The following is a 16,617-nucleotide window of genomic DNA, read 5'->3' as shown; positions in this document are numbered from 1 at the left end:
ATCTTGGTGCATATGGCACGTGAGGCTCTCTACAATCCGGCTCTTGGGTTTCTTACAGTTTCCATTCATTTCACAGTAAGGCCTCATCTGTTTTTTTGCAGATGAAATTAAGGAGAGGAGGAAAAAAAAGTGCACAAGTGGCTGGAAATACATCAAGATTCCCCTATATACACTTCAAACTTGGTTTGTAGCTGCAAAGTGTTATTGGTCTATTCATTATAAGAATTTTTTTGACCACAAGTATTTTAAAGTACAGTTTTTCTGGTGCAATCAATTTAACAAGTGTCAGGTGGCATTACTGGTACTGTAAATGCTTTGTGTCTATAAATATGGCATTTCCAGACCCCGACGTTTCCTTATGCTAATTATAAAAGCAGGCCTTATTTGCTATCCATTATCACAGCTTGTGCAGCAGAATTAGATCATTGACTCCTTTATTATGCTATTATACGGGCCTGCATGATTGTTCAACCACAGGGCTGGGTGGATATTTATAGAATGGCAAAAAAAGGTAAATCCTCAGTCGTAATAATCCCTGAGGACTTCTGGGTGGTTTATATGGGGGTCTATATTTTAGGTGTGTCTATATGTTTCGGTCTCCTGGAATGACGTGCTTTACTTCTTGGAATAAGTAGTGTTTGGTCACCACGTGTTAAGGCCTCCTTACACATTAGAAAGCTGCTGGCCGAAACAATTGTTTGGCCAACAGCATTCTCTACGCTACTCCCCAATACACAAAAATGCTCTACTCGGCCGAGCGCTCTTGTGTTCTCTATGAGACACTCTGCCATGAGAGACTACCAGAGAACAAAAGGATCACTTTTTCCCCTGATTTCATCTGTTGGGAAGAAGCGGGAGGGGGCCCATACACATTAGATCAGGGGTCCTCAAACTACGGCCCGCATGAGGACCTTTATCCGGCCCGCCGGGCTATGGGCGGAGGAGAGGAGAGCGGTGCCATTGCCCGCCCTTCTCCCCCGCTTGCTCAGGGCCCCGGCAGGCGGATACTTACCTCTCCCCGTGCCTCTGCAGATCCGCCGTCTTCCTGCTCTGCGCTTCCTGTGACGTCTCAGGTCAGAGGGCGCGGTGACGTCTTTACACCGCGCCCTCCCGAGAGCTGTCACAGGCAGCGCAGAGCGGGTCAACGCCACCGCGACACTGGAGTCCAGACCAGAGCAGCGGCAGCAAGTGAGAAGAGAGGTGAGTATTGGATTTTTTTTTTTTTTTTTAATGTATGGAGGCATAGGTCATTATATGGGGGGTGACATCCTGCAAGCGGTATAATATGGGGGGAAAGGGACATCCTGCATGGGGCATGATATGGGGGGGAAAGGGACATCCTGCATGGGGCATAATATAGGGGGGGTGACATCCTGCATGGGGCATTATATGGGGGGGTGACATCCTGCATGGGGCATTATATGGGGGGGTGACATCCTGCATGGGGCATTATATGGGGGGTGACATCCTGCATGGGGCATTATATAGGGGGGAAAGGGACATCCTGCATGGGGCATTATATGGGGGGTGGCATCCAGCATGGGGCATTATAAGGGGGGGGGGGGGAACAGCCTGCATGGGGCATGATATGGGGGGGAAAGGGACATCCTGCATGGGGCATAATATAGGGGGGGTGACATGCTGCATGGGGCATAATATGGGGGGGTGACATCCTGCATGGGGCATTATATGGGGGGGGGGGGTGACATCCTGCATGGGGCGTTATATGGGGGGATGACATGCTGCATGGGGCATAATATAGGGGGGGTGACATGCTGCATGGGGCATTATAAAGACAGGGGAGTGATATCCTGCATGGGGCATTATATGGGGGGTGACATCCTGCATGGGGCATTATATGGGGGGGAAAGGGACATCCTGCATGGGGCATTATATGGGGGGTGGCATCCAGCATGGGGCATTATAAGGGGGGGGGGGACATCCTGCATGGGGCATTATATGGGGGGGAAAGGGACATCCTGCATGGGGCATTATATGGGGGGTGGCATCCAGCATGGGGCATTATAAGGGGGGGGGGGGAACAGCCTGCATGGGGCATTATAAGGGGGAAAGAGCCTGTCTATTGGGAACATTTACCTGCCTATTGGGGACCTATGCTGCCTATTGGGTACAGTTACCTACCTATTGAAATACCGGTTGATTTAACTTTACTTGTTCTTCATTTTAAATATTATATTTGTTCCTGTATTGTTTTTTTTTACTTCAAAATAAGATGTGTGCATAGGAATTTGTTCATAGTTTTTTTTTTTTTTTTTAAAACTATATTCCGGCCCTCCAATGGTCTGAGGGACCGTGAACTGACCCCCTGTTTAAAAAGTTTGAAGACCCCTGCATTAGATGATCAGCCTATCCTGACAATATCGGTGAGTTAAGACCGCTTTAATTTAATGTGTATAGGAATCTTTTGGCCATGCTAAGACATGTCATTAAAGGGGTTGTCCACTACTCGAACAACCCCTTCTCAATCAGCATATTTTCCCCACAGTAAAATAACATAATTATTCTCTCCTCCGATGCTGACGCTGTTCTAGCACTGTCTACACCCGCTATCCTGTGAATTGCATGATTGTTCTGTCATACGATCCCTGCCACCAATCAGTCCAGGCTTCACTCTCTACATTTGGACGAATCAGACGTCAAGAGGAAGCGAGCAGGCAGTCACAGCTCTCACTTTCTCTTGATGTATGTTTCACCCGAAGGTGGAGAAAATTAAGCCAGCACTGATTGGCCACAGGGATCACTTGACATAATGTCACACAATCTACGGGACAGCCAGTGCCGACACTGCTGGAATGGCGCTGACAGCGAAGATGAGTATAAGTGTTGTTGTTTTACTGGGAAAGGAAACATGCTGATTGAGATGGTTGTCCACTAATTGGACAATACTCCTTTAATCCACTTCATCCACTAATCTAAAGATATTTACTGCTTTAAAGGGATATTCTCAGGTTATTAAATTGTATTAATTACTTGGGCAGCATGAAAATAAGCAAGTTTGTAATTTACTAGCTTTTTATATCTGCTCTTGTTCTCCAAAAAATGAGTGATTTACATGCTGAATGTGCATAGTAGTTATATTCAGGGCTGTGGAGTCAGTAAGCCAAACCTCTGACTCCGACTCCTCAATTTCCATGACACCGACTCTGACTCCCTCATACATGGCTCTTATTTAAGTGATAAATTTACTGTAGTAAAATGGTAACATCAGGCTTTTAATCATTTCCTCACTTTGTTAACAAGTTGCAGCATGTCCCTCTTGCAGACTATCTCTTATTGCCAGCTGCAGCGTGTGCGCAACACGGCGCATTTTATGAATAGGAGAGAGAGGTGTGAAGCAGCTTCAACAAGATCATCTAATTGTAAAGAATCATTTTGCTGTTCTTCTGTTGTAATATCTGTTTTTTCCTCTGTTATGGGAACAGGACTGTGGCTTTCCATCTCCAACATACTGAATCTGAAATTCTAGCTGCTGTTCACCTTCATTATTCTCATTCATCAGTTAAATTGTACTTATCATGTTTGAAGCATTATCAGTTATAATAGCAAGATTTTTTTTTTGTTCTTAATCCTTCTTTCCTGTTCACTCAAGCAGTTCTGAGATGAGTATAGGCATTCCTTCCCTGTGTGTGTTGGTTTTTTTATTTTTATTTTTTTTCCTTATCTGTAGAGGAGGAGCTTCACTACTTATCATATACATACACTGCAGCACAGATTCATCTCAGCTAAAAGTCTAGACCCTTAGATCAGGAATAGGACATTTCATAACTTTCCCAAATTCTTATGAAAAAATATTCACCACAAACTGCATTGAACTACTGTACTCAATTTATGATATATTTTCGGAGTCGGTCCATTTTATACCGACTCCGACTTCACCAAAATGGACACTCACTCCGACTCCACAGCCCTGGTGACTCGGGAGCGCGGAGTAGCAGTGACTTGGGGGCGCGGAGGGGAAGCAACTCGGGTGCGGAGAGGATGATCAGTTATAATAGCAAGAACCTATTCTTTTTTGCTTTTAATCCTGCTTTCCTGTTCACTCCAGCAGTTCGGAGATGAGTGCAGGCATTCCTTCCCTGTTTGTTTGTTTTTTTTTTTCCCCCCCTTATCTGTAGAAGAGGAGCTTCGCTACTTATAATGTACATAAACTGCAGCACAGATTCATCTCAGCTAAAAGTCTAGACCCTTAGATCAGGAATAGGACAGACATTTATAGGACATTTCATAACTCTCCCAAATTCTTATGAAAAAATATTCCCCATAAACTGCATTGAGCTACTGTACCCAATTTATTATATATTTTAGGAATCGCAGTTGGTCCATTTTATACAGACTCCGACTCCACTAAAATGGACACCAACTCCACAGCCCCTGGTTATATTACTGGAGAGGAGTCCCTTCCTAACATCCCACTCGTCTGTCCCCAGCCTATTGATTTATATATAGTAGTTAGCTGCTCACTTCCGTACCTCTCAGCTTTTGAGAAGATTTAAAAATCTGTAGCCCCTTCGATAAGCTGTTCCCAGAGCAGTTCTTCTAATCGGGGCACTCACTGTACTGAGTCATGTGCTTGTTCTAGTAGCCTGATTTTTTTTTTTTCTTTCTATTTGTAAATCCAGTGATATCAGTGCATACTCCAGAACAAACAACTGATGGTTGAATGTGTTACAGCAAAACTTGTGCTGAGGTTTATAGTTCTACTAATACTGTTATCACCAGAACTGTTACTCAAGGAGGATTGGTTTCCCTACCAGACACCAGGAAGTAAGGAGACTACAGAGTTGTGAGCTGCTTAAGAGACAATTTGAGAATAGCATTTTAAGGGAGCCTGTCAGTGTCTTTTACCCCTCCCCCAAATAGTTTACATGCCTGTGTAGCTCTTTAAATGAAAAAGCAGTTAATACCTTTTGTGTCTGCAAAGATCTTATTCAGTAACGAGATATTTCTAATCCAATGTATATGGATATTGGAAGTAAATTGGGGCGGCACCATGTACTTCCAGCTCTTTCGGCCACCATCTCTATTCGTTACCTACTGCTACTCTCCTTGGTTGAAGGATCTGTTGAGTCATGAGAGCCAACGACTGGTCAATCAACCAGAGGAAGGTGGTTCTAGGCAGAGCATACAGAGGGAAATGGAGGAGCTGGAAGTACATTGTTGCGCCATAATGCACTTCCGGCCTCATTTACATATACCTTCAAAAAGCAATTTTTTGACACTAGAGCAGCATTTTGGGGGCTTAAAGGTATCAAATGTCTTGTATTTTAAGGAGCGACACAGCCATATAAACAGTTATTTTATTTTTCGTGTGTGTGTGGGGGGGGTGCTGACATGTTCCCTTTGAGAGGGAATCTGTCGCATAGTACACGCAATGGATATGAAGCTTGCCACCTGCAATCCAAAATCTAGACGTTTCGTTCTGCACAGTAGACCTTCATCAGTAGATTGAGCATCTACCCTTCATTTTTGAGGTGGACATCGATTGTATACCACAGCGCTATTTCTCTTGGTTCATGTTTCACTCTGAGCAATCCGTGTACTGATGAAGGTCAATTGTGCAGACCGAAACCTCTAGATTTTGGATTGCAGTTGCCTAATAAAATCAATCATCTCATATGAGTGCCAAGTTTCATATTCACAACTTTACGGGGATAGGATCCTACTTGGACACCTACAAGCCAGAAGTGCCGAGCCTTTCCCTCTGTTACATAGTATATTCAGTCCAGCTGAGTGTATATTTTGTTGGAAAAGCTTCACTACGACCTCATGTCCTGTGGGTGATACTGTGTGACTTCCTCCGCTCATATCATTGTGCATATAGGGATAGCTGGCAATCATGTAATAGGAACACCCACCCTAATGTAAGCCACTAAGGATGGTGGACTTGCTTGTCTTGGATAATGAACACTTGTCTATCCACTGGTAATCCACATGTTACCAGAAAAAAAAGATGCTTTTAAAGGGTTATTCCCATCTTCATAAATAGCCATTGTAGGCTAGTGCGTGTAATTGTAATTATTAAAATTTTCATATGTTTTTTTGAAATATTAACACGTTTTGCTTACAGCTCATTGCCTTGGAGACCGACCACTACTGATAGACAGCGGAACATGTGCCGGGCTTACTAGCTCTTTTTCTATTCAGCTTGTAATCACTGTTTTGAAACTGGCCAGGATCTCTGGAGCGCACTGTTACCCCCTAATCCCAGCCTGCTTCAGTGAAGTTCTTTCGAGCAATACAGCAGCGGTGGTCAGTCTAGTTGGCAACGGAAATGTAAGCAAAAGAAAATAAGTGTTAATGTCTCAAGACCGGGTAAAAACGGTAGTAAGCAGTGAATTCTTTTTACAAGCAATATCAGTCTATGAAGATGGGAATGAACCTTTAAAGAGGACATTTAGTCAAATTTTATTTTATTTTTTGCCATTCTCTCTGCAATGGAGAGGTAACATTAAAAACAAACAAAGTTTTATTCTGGTACGTGTCATAATGAATTCTGCCTGGATTAGATTGTAACTCATCCATAATTCTTTTTCTTTTTTTTTTTTTTTTTTTTTTTGCTTTTCAGATGACCTCCTTTTTGTATAATTTCCTTTTGAAATTTCCACTTTTTCAGGATGTCTTCCTTTGTAGCGTACTGCTTTATGTACCTGCAGAGTTAAAACTTGATCCTTTCTCCCCCATGTAAGTAATGCTCCCTCTTTTTTAAATCTATCTTAATTAGACAGGTGCAATATTTCTGCATACAGATGACCAAAGCGATTCAGCTTTAAGTTGCACTTTAGTATCCAATCTGAAAACCAATTTGACTTATAGCATACATGTCAAACTCTGGCCGCAGGGTGATTTTCTATTCGGCCCGCGACACTAGAACACCCACCCCTATGTTCGTCCATTATTCTGTATGGAGGGCTTTGTGGGCCCATTATACTGTATACTGGTTGGCCAGCAACTTTGTCCAAGTTTTTCACTTTGGTCCTCTGTCTGCATTTGACATCCCTGATTTATAGAGACTTACAAGAAAGATAAAAGTGTTTTTAGTTCAGTTTTTGCTTTTGTGCCCTTTTATGAAAATCTTGCCAGTGTGAGTCTTTTGTATATTTTTTAGATGTCTCTACTGCAAATTAGGGATAAATGTGACTTAAAAGGTAAAATGGTAGTATCGGATGTGCCAGATTAGAAGTGAATTGCGTATTTAAACTTGGTAAATTCCTAAAAACTCAAACATTTCCTGTAGTTTAGTGGTCCAAATCATATTACATTGATCTGTGGGGCATTTAAATTGAATCTGTTAATAGGTTTTTGCTACAGTATGTAATCTGAAAGCACCATTATGTAGGGGCAGAGACCATGATTCCAGCAATGTCACTTACTAGGCTGTGTTTTGCAGTTTCAGCACAATTAGTGTTGTTGTGTCTTGTGCCTCCTAGTCTAATCACACCCCCACCACTGATCAGCACCTTTCAGTCCATATACATTGGCAGCTTTCTGTGTACAATCAGTGATGTGGGTGGGATTATACAGGGCTCAACATTCTGAGCTCTGCTAGATCAGCAGCAGAGAAAACTGACTGTCGACAACTTCTGCACCCAGAAAACTAAGTGATACACTGCTGGAATCAGGTTTGTATGTCGTGCTGCTGTCAGATTACATGGCAAAAACCTTCTGCCGGATTCTCTTTAATCAATAGATGTTTTACGTCCAGTGTTTTAGGAGTTCTGGTGATACTTTGAATTGTAGAAATGTTCTGCTAATCCCATTTTAAACCTCCCAGTATATCCTCAGTACTTGCTTTTTTTGGGGTTTCATGGATTATGCAGGTGGTTTAAATTATTGCAATTAATATATTTTCTAGCTCTGTGCCAATGCATCCTAAAGCAGGTGCTGGCAGACAATAAAAAATATGGAAGATTATAAAATGCTCAAATGCGATTTACTAAAGCATGAATAATTTTTATTTGTGGTAAAAAATGTGCTTTTCAGCAAATATAAAAAATACTGGCATACTATATTTTTTTGGAGGTTAGGGAAATTTCTTCATATTTTTTATTTTAACTGCTGCATTAATGTGCCGTTTTGCAGTGGTCCACATATTTTCTAAAGGATTTTTTTCATCCTTAAACAGGTCCACCTTGATCTGAAGGAATGGATCTTATAGCGGGCCTGTGTCAAATTTTAAAATTAAACCCAGATAATCTGTTATTTACAGAAGGGGAACTTGGGTTTGTTTTCTGGCTGTGTTGTGTATCTTGCATACATTACACTAAATTGTTTTGCAACTTGATATTGGGTGTTTCTTTTAGACCTTTTTAGGGCTAAATTCCCACCATATGCCATAGTTTTTCCGGCAGCCGTCTCGCTCAACTGTCCGGTACACAGGAGCGGGCTCTCCTTTGCACGCGCTCTGGCGGGCTCTCCTTTGCACGCGCTCTGGCGGGCTCTCCTTTGCACGCGCTCTGGCGGGCTCTCCTTTGCACGCGCTCTGGCGGGCTCTCCTTTGCACGCGCTCTGGCGGGCTCTCCTTTGCACGCGCTCTGGCGGGCTCTCCTTTGCACGCGCTCTGGCGGGCTCTCCTTTGCACGCGCTCTGGCGGGCTCTCCTTTGCACGCGCTCTGGCGGGCTCTCCTTTGCTCTTTATAAGAGAGATTATCTCTGAGAGAATCAATGGACAAGCAGTCCAAAATTGAACATGCCGAATCCTTGTCTTTCCCGAAAATCCCCCCCCATACACATTTAACTGTCCTCCAAACCGTGCAGACACTACTTTCTAGTCCGTTTTTAAAAAACTGATCTCTGTTTTCCATAGACTTCAATGTTTAAAAAAAAAAAAAAAAAACAGATCAATTAGCCATCCATTTTCTTCAATTTGTAAGGCCGGAGACACATTAACGAGAGCACCGCATGCGATATTCTAATGACACACTGTTCCAGCTCTGCTGCGAGCGGGAGCCGAGTGTCGGTGCTCTGTGCTCCGATTCTCTCACATGAGAGAATCACAGCACAGCTGCGGAGGAGACTGAGAAATTAATTTCTCCATCTCCTTTTTTGTCTGCAGGAATCGTGCTGCACTTGGGTGATATCCGAGTGCAGTGCGACGTTTCACACACACCCATAGGCTGTGTGCCCACTATCCGTTTTTCAAGCGTTTTTGCTGTGGAATTTCCGCAGTGTAAACGCTTGCAAAACTCTTGGTAATCCGTGCCCCATGATCCCCATTGAAAATCTGCATGTTCTGTGCCCATACTGCGGAATTTTCCGTAGCGGATTTTCCTTGCGGAAAAATCCACAGCATGTCCATTATTTGTGCATTTCTGCATGCGGATTTGAGGTCCCAAAGAGAGAAGCTGCGCCCAGAGATATCTGACAGCGCCTCTCAGAACACAGGAGCACTTGGCAGAGCAAGCACTCCCGTGTATGGGGGAGATGGCTACCGGTCAAACGATCAGCCGACAGGCGTCTAATGTGTATGGTGGGTTTAGATGTTTTACGCCATTTAGAAACTATTATTCTTTAATAAATCTTCTTGATTCTTAGTTTCCGGCAGAGAAGCGTGTACAGAATTATCTTTTAAGTGTATTTAAAAATGAATTATGTTCTACTCGTATACTGTTCTGATAGAATACAGAGTGGTCTGTGCAAAATTGCAGCGACATGTTTCATGTTGATCCGGGTGTCGGTTGAAAGTCTATGGGTCAGTGAAAAAAATCGAACAGATGCCATCAGATTGCTATTAGTTTTTCATAGATGGGAGAAGATGGAGAATTTTTTTTCTCTTTTAAATAAGAGCAAAATTTTGGAAAATCTGATGACCCTTGGACCGATTTGTTTTCATACGAGCAAATCACTGTGTGCATAAGCCCTTCGTCTGAGCCAAAGTGACAATGACTAAAACAAACTATTCTGGGCAAAAATAATAATTTGAGGAGAGAGGACTCCAGATATACTGAATAAACCTATAGAACAAAGGTTATGGTCTCCAAATAATGAATAAAAAATTATATTTTTATTAACAACCACTTAAAAAGATCGAAGCAATAATGACCCGAATAATATCAATACAATGTGAAAAGATCAAAAGCTTAATAGTAATAATTGAAAATATCGTGTAACATGAGGTTCTCAATTAGAGATCAAAAAGATAGAAATGTCACAAGAAGTGTGTCCTTTGACTCTTGAACGTCACCAGGTTTGCTGGGCACACCACAATGCTGGAGACATGGACTCCACTGAGCATGCACCATATTACAGACCAAAAGTTTGGACACACCTTCTCATTTAAAGATTTTTCTGTATTTTCATGACTATGAATATTGTACATTCACACTGAAGGCATCAAAACTGTGAATTAACACATGTGGAATTATATACTTAACAAAAAAGTGTGAAACAACTGAAAATACAGTGCTGGCCAAAAGTATTGGCACCCCTGCAATTCTGTCAGATAATACTCAGTTTCTTCCTGAAAATGATTGCAATCACAAATTCTTTGGTATTATTCTCTTCATTTAATTTGTCTTCAATGAAAAAAACACAAAAAGAATTGTCTTAAAGCCAAATTGGATATAATTCCACACCAAACCTAAAAAAGGGGGTGGACAAAAGTATTGGCACTGTTTGAAAAATCATGTGATGCTTCTCTAATTCGTGTAATTAACAGCACCTGTAACTTACCTGTGGCACCTAACAGGTGTTGGCAATAACTAAATCACACTTGCAGCCAGTTAACATGGATTAAAGTTGACTCAACCTCTGTCCTGTGTCCATGTGTGTACCACATTGAGCATGGAGAAAAGAAAGAAGACCAAAGAACTGTCTGAGGACTTGAGAAACCAAATTGTGAGGAAGCATGAGCAATCTCAAGGCTACAAGTCCATCTCCAAAGACCTGGAAGTTCTTGTGTCTTCCGTGCGCAGTGTCATCACGAAGTTTAAAGCCCATGACACTGTGGCTAACCTCCCTAGATGTGGACGGAAAAGAAAAATTGACGAGAGATTTCAACGCAAGATTGTGCGGATGGTGGATAAAGAACATCGACTAACATCCAAACAAGTTCAAGCTGCCCTGCAGTCCGAGGGTACAACAGTGTCAACCCGTACTATCCGACGTCTGAATGAAAAGGGACTGTATGGTAGGATACCCAGGAAGACCCCACTTCTTACCCCGAGACATAAAAAAAGCCAGGCTGGAGTTTGCCAAAACGTACCTGAGAGCCTAAAACATTTTGGAAGAATGTTCTCTGGTCAGATGAGACAAAAGTAGAGCTTTTTGGGAAAAAGCATCAACATAGAGTGTACAGGAAAAAAAAGAGGCATTCAAAGAAAAGAACATGGTCCCTACAGTCAAACATGGCGGAGGTTCCCTGATATTTTGGGGTTGCTTTGCTGCCTCTGGCACTGGACTGCTTGACCGTGTGCATGGCATTATGAAGTCTGAAGACTACCAACAAATTTTGCAGCATAATGTAGGGCCCAGTGTGAGAAAGCTGGGTCTCCCTCAGAGGTCATGGGTCTTCCAGCAGGACAATGACCCAAAACACACTTCCAAAAGCACTATAAAATGGTTTGAGAGAAAGCACTGGAGACTTCTAAGGTGGCCAGCAATGAGTCCAGACCTGAATCCCATAGAACACCTGTGGAGAGATCTCAAAATGGCAGTTTGGAGAAGGCACCCTTCAAATATCAGGGACCTGGAGCAGTTTGCCAAAGAAGAATGGTCTACAATTCCGGCAGAGCATTGTAAGAAACTCATTGATGGTTACCGGAAGCGGTTGTTCAGTTATTTTGGCTAAAGGTTGTGCAACCAAGTATTAGGCTGAGGGTGTCAATACTTTTGTCCGGCCCTTTTTTGGAGTTTTGTGTGAAATGATCAATGATTTAGATTTTTGCTTCATTCTCTTTTGTGTTTTTTCCTTGCAAGCAAATTAAATGAAGATAATAAGACCAAAGAATTTGTGATTGCAATCATTTTAAGGAAGAAACTAAGTATTATCTGACATAATTGCAGGGGTGCCAATGCTTTTGGCTAGCACTGGATGTCTTATATTCTAGGTTCTTCAAAGTAGCCACCTTTTGCTTTGACTGCTTTGCACACTCTTGGCATTCCCAGCCGGCCGCGATCAATCACAGAAGCGGGTTTTAAATTTCGCAGCAACATCGGTGATTGGTTGCGGCCGCGACCAATTAGCGAACCGTGTTACTGAGTACTGGAGAGCGAGTTTAAATTTGCCTCCCATATCGCTGATTGGCCGCAGCCGCGACCAATCAGCGACCCGTGTTACTGAGAACGGGGAGTGGCGTTTATGTGCAGGTACTTTCGGTGTGAGCAGACGGGAGATGAACTGCTAGAGCCGGTCATCTCCCGGCTACATCGCTGCTGACTTCCATGCTGCTACCATCGGGAGATCAGCGGCTAGTGCCGCTGATCTCCCGACGGTGGCCTGTGTGTTTAAAATCTGGCGCCAATTTGCGGCCATGCTGCGGCATTCGCTGATTGGCCGCGCCCGGCCGGCCGCGATCAAATCAGAGAAGCGGGGTTTTAAATTTCATGCCAATTTCACTGATTAGTCGCGGCAGTGACCAATCCGCACAGCAGTGTTTAAACTTGGCGCCAATATCGCTGATTGGCCGCGACAAATCAGCGTCGTATTAGTGGGGACCGGCGCTGCCTGTGCGGGTACTTCCACTGGGAGATGAGCGGCTGCTCGCAGCAGAAGCATCCCGACCGGCGGCGCTGATCTCCCGACGTTGGCCGCATGGAGGTCAGCGGCGCCGCCGGTCCGGGTAGTTCTGCTGCTAGCGCCGCTCATCTCCCAGCTGGATTGCCGCTGACCTCCGTGCGGCAGATGAGCTGCTAATGGCCGCCATCTTTTTTTCTGAAATCCCGCGTCGCTGATTGGCCACGGCTGGACCAATGAGCGACGCAGGATTTCCTGGACAGATGGGATAAGATATACTAATTTTATATATATATATATAAATATATTTACACACTATAGCACACTGATATAGCTCGGCCCACGCGAAATGTGCGTCGGGCATATAGGTACACATTCCTGCCATTGGTAAGGAGCTTCCACTTAATTGATATGCTGCTATACTTTTTTTATTCACACAGTACTTGTGGTCACTCCATTTTCTAATTCCAATACTTAAATATAATGTCTGTAAAGCGCTGTGGAATTTATGGCGCTATATAAGTGAGTAAAATAACTAAATAAAATATATACATTGTGCTGACCCCATGTACTTTCAGCATGATTATTTATTGGTCATTCATTGTCTAGTGGAATACTCATTCACTCTTGATACTCATATTCCTTGATGTACTGTTGGGTGTTGTTTAGTACTTAAAGAGGTTGTCCTCTATTTTTCATTGATGACTTATCCTTGATGTTATCGGTGTCTGCTGCCGCCAGCCGGAAGTGCTGACTTGTGGAGCTGGCAGTCTTCTGATAGTGGCTGAGGCTTTCTACTCGACATCCGCCTCCTATTCAAATCAATAGGAGGCGGATGTACAGTATCCTGCGGCGGCCATTACCAGAAGATGGGCAGCTCCACAAATGAGTATTTCTGACCGACCCCGGCACTGATAACAGCTGATCGGCGGGGGGTGCTGGTGTCGGACCTATCCTAAGGATAGGTAATCAATGAAAAATTAGTGGACAAACCCTTTAAGTAAGGCGAAGGATCATTAATACTGAAGCAGCTGGTTTGGGCATTTCAAATATCAGAAATAAATCCAGCCACTAACGTTTCTGGGATAGATGGCAGAGATCTGAGTGATTAGGATGCAGCTGCAAACTGGCAGAAAATACCAGAATATGTTTTCTGTAATATAAATTCTATTTGCTTGTTATAAAGGCGCTTTCTCACATTCTGAATAGCATCAGTGTTATAAAGGTGCTTTCTCACATTCTGAATAGCATCAGTGCTATTTAGCACCATAAATGTATAAAATTGGTTCAATATGATTGATATTTTATATTCTGATACCAATGATGTTATATTTCACTTAATGAAAATTTGATTTATGGAAACCCTTTTAAAATACTATTATGCATTAGTCCTGTGGTGTTTGCTCATATACCGTATGTATGGCTCTTCTCTTAAAAGCAAAGTTTCCATGAAGGATCCTACCGGGAGGTTATACTGGACAGACCTTTCTTTAGGGTTTGACTGTCCTATTTAAAGGGAATGAAGTCAAGCAGTAAATTCACTGTTCACCCTTTTCACATTGACCCTCTCTCCCAGCATGGAGTCTTTGATCTTGTAACAATAGCACATTGGCATGGTGTAAGATTAGGACCCTTGAGGAATAAAAAGAATCCATGCAGTAACCCTTTGTTAGAATATTGTGATGGCCTCTCTTCTGCACAGCACAAAATCTGCAATACTTAAAATATCATTAACAAGTGTTAAACTTTATTACCAGTTAGTCTATTCATGTTGTCATTCCATTTGTTAAAATGTACTGATAATTGCATTGTATCATAGCTTAAAGCGTAACTATAATTTTTGTTAAAGTATAAAAAAAAAAACAAAAAAAAAACACATTTTCCTGCGCGAGCTCAGTAGGAACTCTATGGGTCCGTACAACGCTCTGTGAGCGAATGAATGAACCTATAGACTTACAGGGGCTGTGAACTTCAGAGCGGTGGCTTGTACGATCAGTGGGGGTTGCAGGACCTGGATTCCAACCGATCAGAAGTACTTTGCAAAACCTATAATATATAAAAAGCTCTACAAATATGCTAGTTGAGGTTTAAAGACTATATACACTTTCGCACAGATTAGTGTGGCTCAGTGGTTAGCACTGTTGCTTTGCAGCACTGGGGTCCTGGGTTCAAATCCCACCAAGGACAACATCTGCAAGGAGTTTGTATGGGTTTCCTCCAGGTTCTCCAGTTTCCTCCCACACTCCAAAGACCTAGTGATAAGGAATATAGATTTTTAGCCCTAATGGGGACAGTGATTATGATATCTGTAAAGCGCTATAGAATATAATGGCACTATATAAGCAAAGCATAATAAAATAAATTTCGTTTTTGATTGTTCATTTGCTTCCTAAATGCAACTTTGCTGCCACAGAATATCTGCAAATCCTGTATCTAGATGAGTGCTTTACCAAAACACTGATCTATAGCTATCTAAACTCCTGCTCCGTTCTGATGACTGTTTCACCTCCTTTCTCTCAGTGTTAGAGATAGCAGAAAGCAAAAAGGAGGATGTACACAGATCTGCTGTTAACAGGGGAGAAGTTATCTACAGCTTTAGGGAGGGCAAAGAAAAGGCGGAAAGCACAACATGAGCTGTTGAGTCCAGTGGTTGGCTGCAGCACTAACATCCCGTCTACTGTGCTCATACCCACTGCAATTATGACTGGAGCAGCAGTAGAACAGCATCGCTGGACCCAGGGAGGGTGATTTGAAGCTCGGTGTAATATTTTATAGGTCTGCAAACTTGGAGTTCTTAATATTTAAAACAGGAGAACTCTTTTAAAGGGAATATTCCATAGAAAAAGCAGCAATCACCATTTCCAAAGCAAAAAGTCCTGTATTGTAGCATTCTGGACATGCATGCTGGGGAACCAGGACGACGGCCGTTTTGCGTCTGACTCTTCCACAAGTCCAGCATGGGTCAAAGCAGATGCGACTCGGCCATCGTCCTGATTCCCCTGCTCTCCCTGCACACCGCAAGCATGTTCTGAATGCTACAATAAAGGACCTTTTTAACTTTGGAAATGGTGAGTGCTGCTTTTTCTTTTTCTATGGAATGCATCAATTACTATTTGTTTTAGCACTGCACCACTGTATTCCATTTTTATTGACTTAGCCAATTGTTCTACTAAAGGGTGATACATTTATTTTTCTAAATGCTGTGGTCTGGTGCCAAAGACTATCTCTCATTGTGAACATTTCTCTTTTAAAGGGAATCTGTTAGCAGGTTTTTGCTAGGTTATCTGAGGACCGCATGATGTATGGGTTAAAACATGGAATTGAGCAATGTGTCACTTACTAGGATGTGTGCCGTTAACTTACAATGAAAGTTTTATCACCAGGAGATTATCACTGCTTGGACTACAGCTCAGGCGACTGCTAGACCGACCACACCCCCTCCTGTGTTAAGCAGCTTACTGTCAATAGACCATGTACAGGGTGGGCCATTTATATTGATACACCTAAATTAAATGGGAATGGTTGGTGATATCAACTTCCTGTTTGTGGCACACTAGTATATGGGAGGGGGAATACTTTTCCAGATGGGTGGCCATTTTGAAGTCGGCCATTTTGGATCCAACTTTATTTTTTTCAATGGAAAGAGGGTCATGTGACACATCAAACTTATTGAGAATTTCATAAGAAAAACCATGGTGTGCGTGGTTTTAATATAACTTTATTCTTTTCATGAGTTTTTTTACAAGTTTATGAACACTTATAAAATGTGTTCAAAGTGCTGCCCATTGTGTTGGATTGTCAATGCAACCCTCTTCTCCCACTCTTGACACACTGATGGCAACACCGCAGAAGAAATGCTAGCACAGGCTTCCAGTATCCATTGTTTCAGATTCTGCTGAAAACAACTGATGAGGTAGCAAAAACCT

The 16,617-nt window shown here is 42.6% G+C and overlaps 1 protein-coding gene across 2 annotated transcripts in view; it reads left to right on the top strand.

Moving 5' to 3' along the window:
* Window positions 1-16,617, top strand: part of ISM1 (isthmin 1) — a 79,972-nt gene that overhangs the window by 13,622 nt on the left and 49,733 nt on the right. The window contains exon 1 of one of the 2 annotated variants that reach the window (XM_073672213.1): window positions 2,100-2,384. The exons of the other annotated variant lie outside the window; for it this stretch is intronic. Within the exon in view, the coding sequence (XP_073528314.1) occupies window positions 2,115-2,384 (270 nt within the window). The 5' untranslated portion in view covers window positions 2,100-2,114. Of the gene's footprint in view, window positions 1-2,099; window positions 2,385-16,617 lie in introns of those variants that run through there. 2 annotated transcript variants of the gene reach the window in all.

This window comes from Phyllobates terribilis, unplaced genomic scaffold (assembly GCF_046119375.1).
Source record: "Phyllobates terribilis strain yellow unplaced genomic scaffold, ASM4611937v1 Scaffold_3__8_contigs__length_932513732, whole genome shotgun sequence".
NCBI lineage: Eukaryota > Metazoa > Chordata > Amphibia > Anura > Dendrobatidae > Phyllobates > Phyllobates terribilis.
This window is presented reverse-complemented; position numbering and strand designations above follow the sequence as displayed.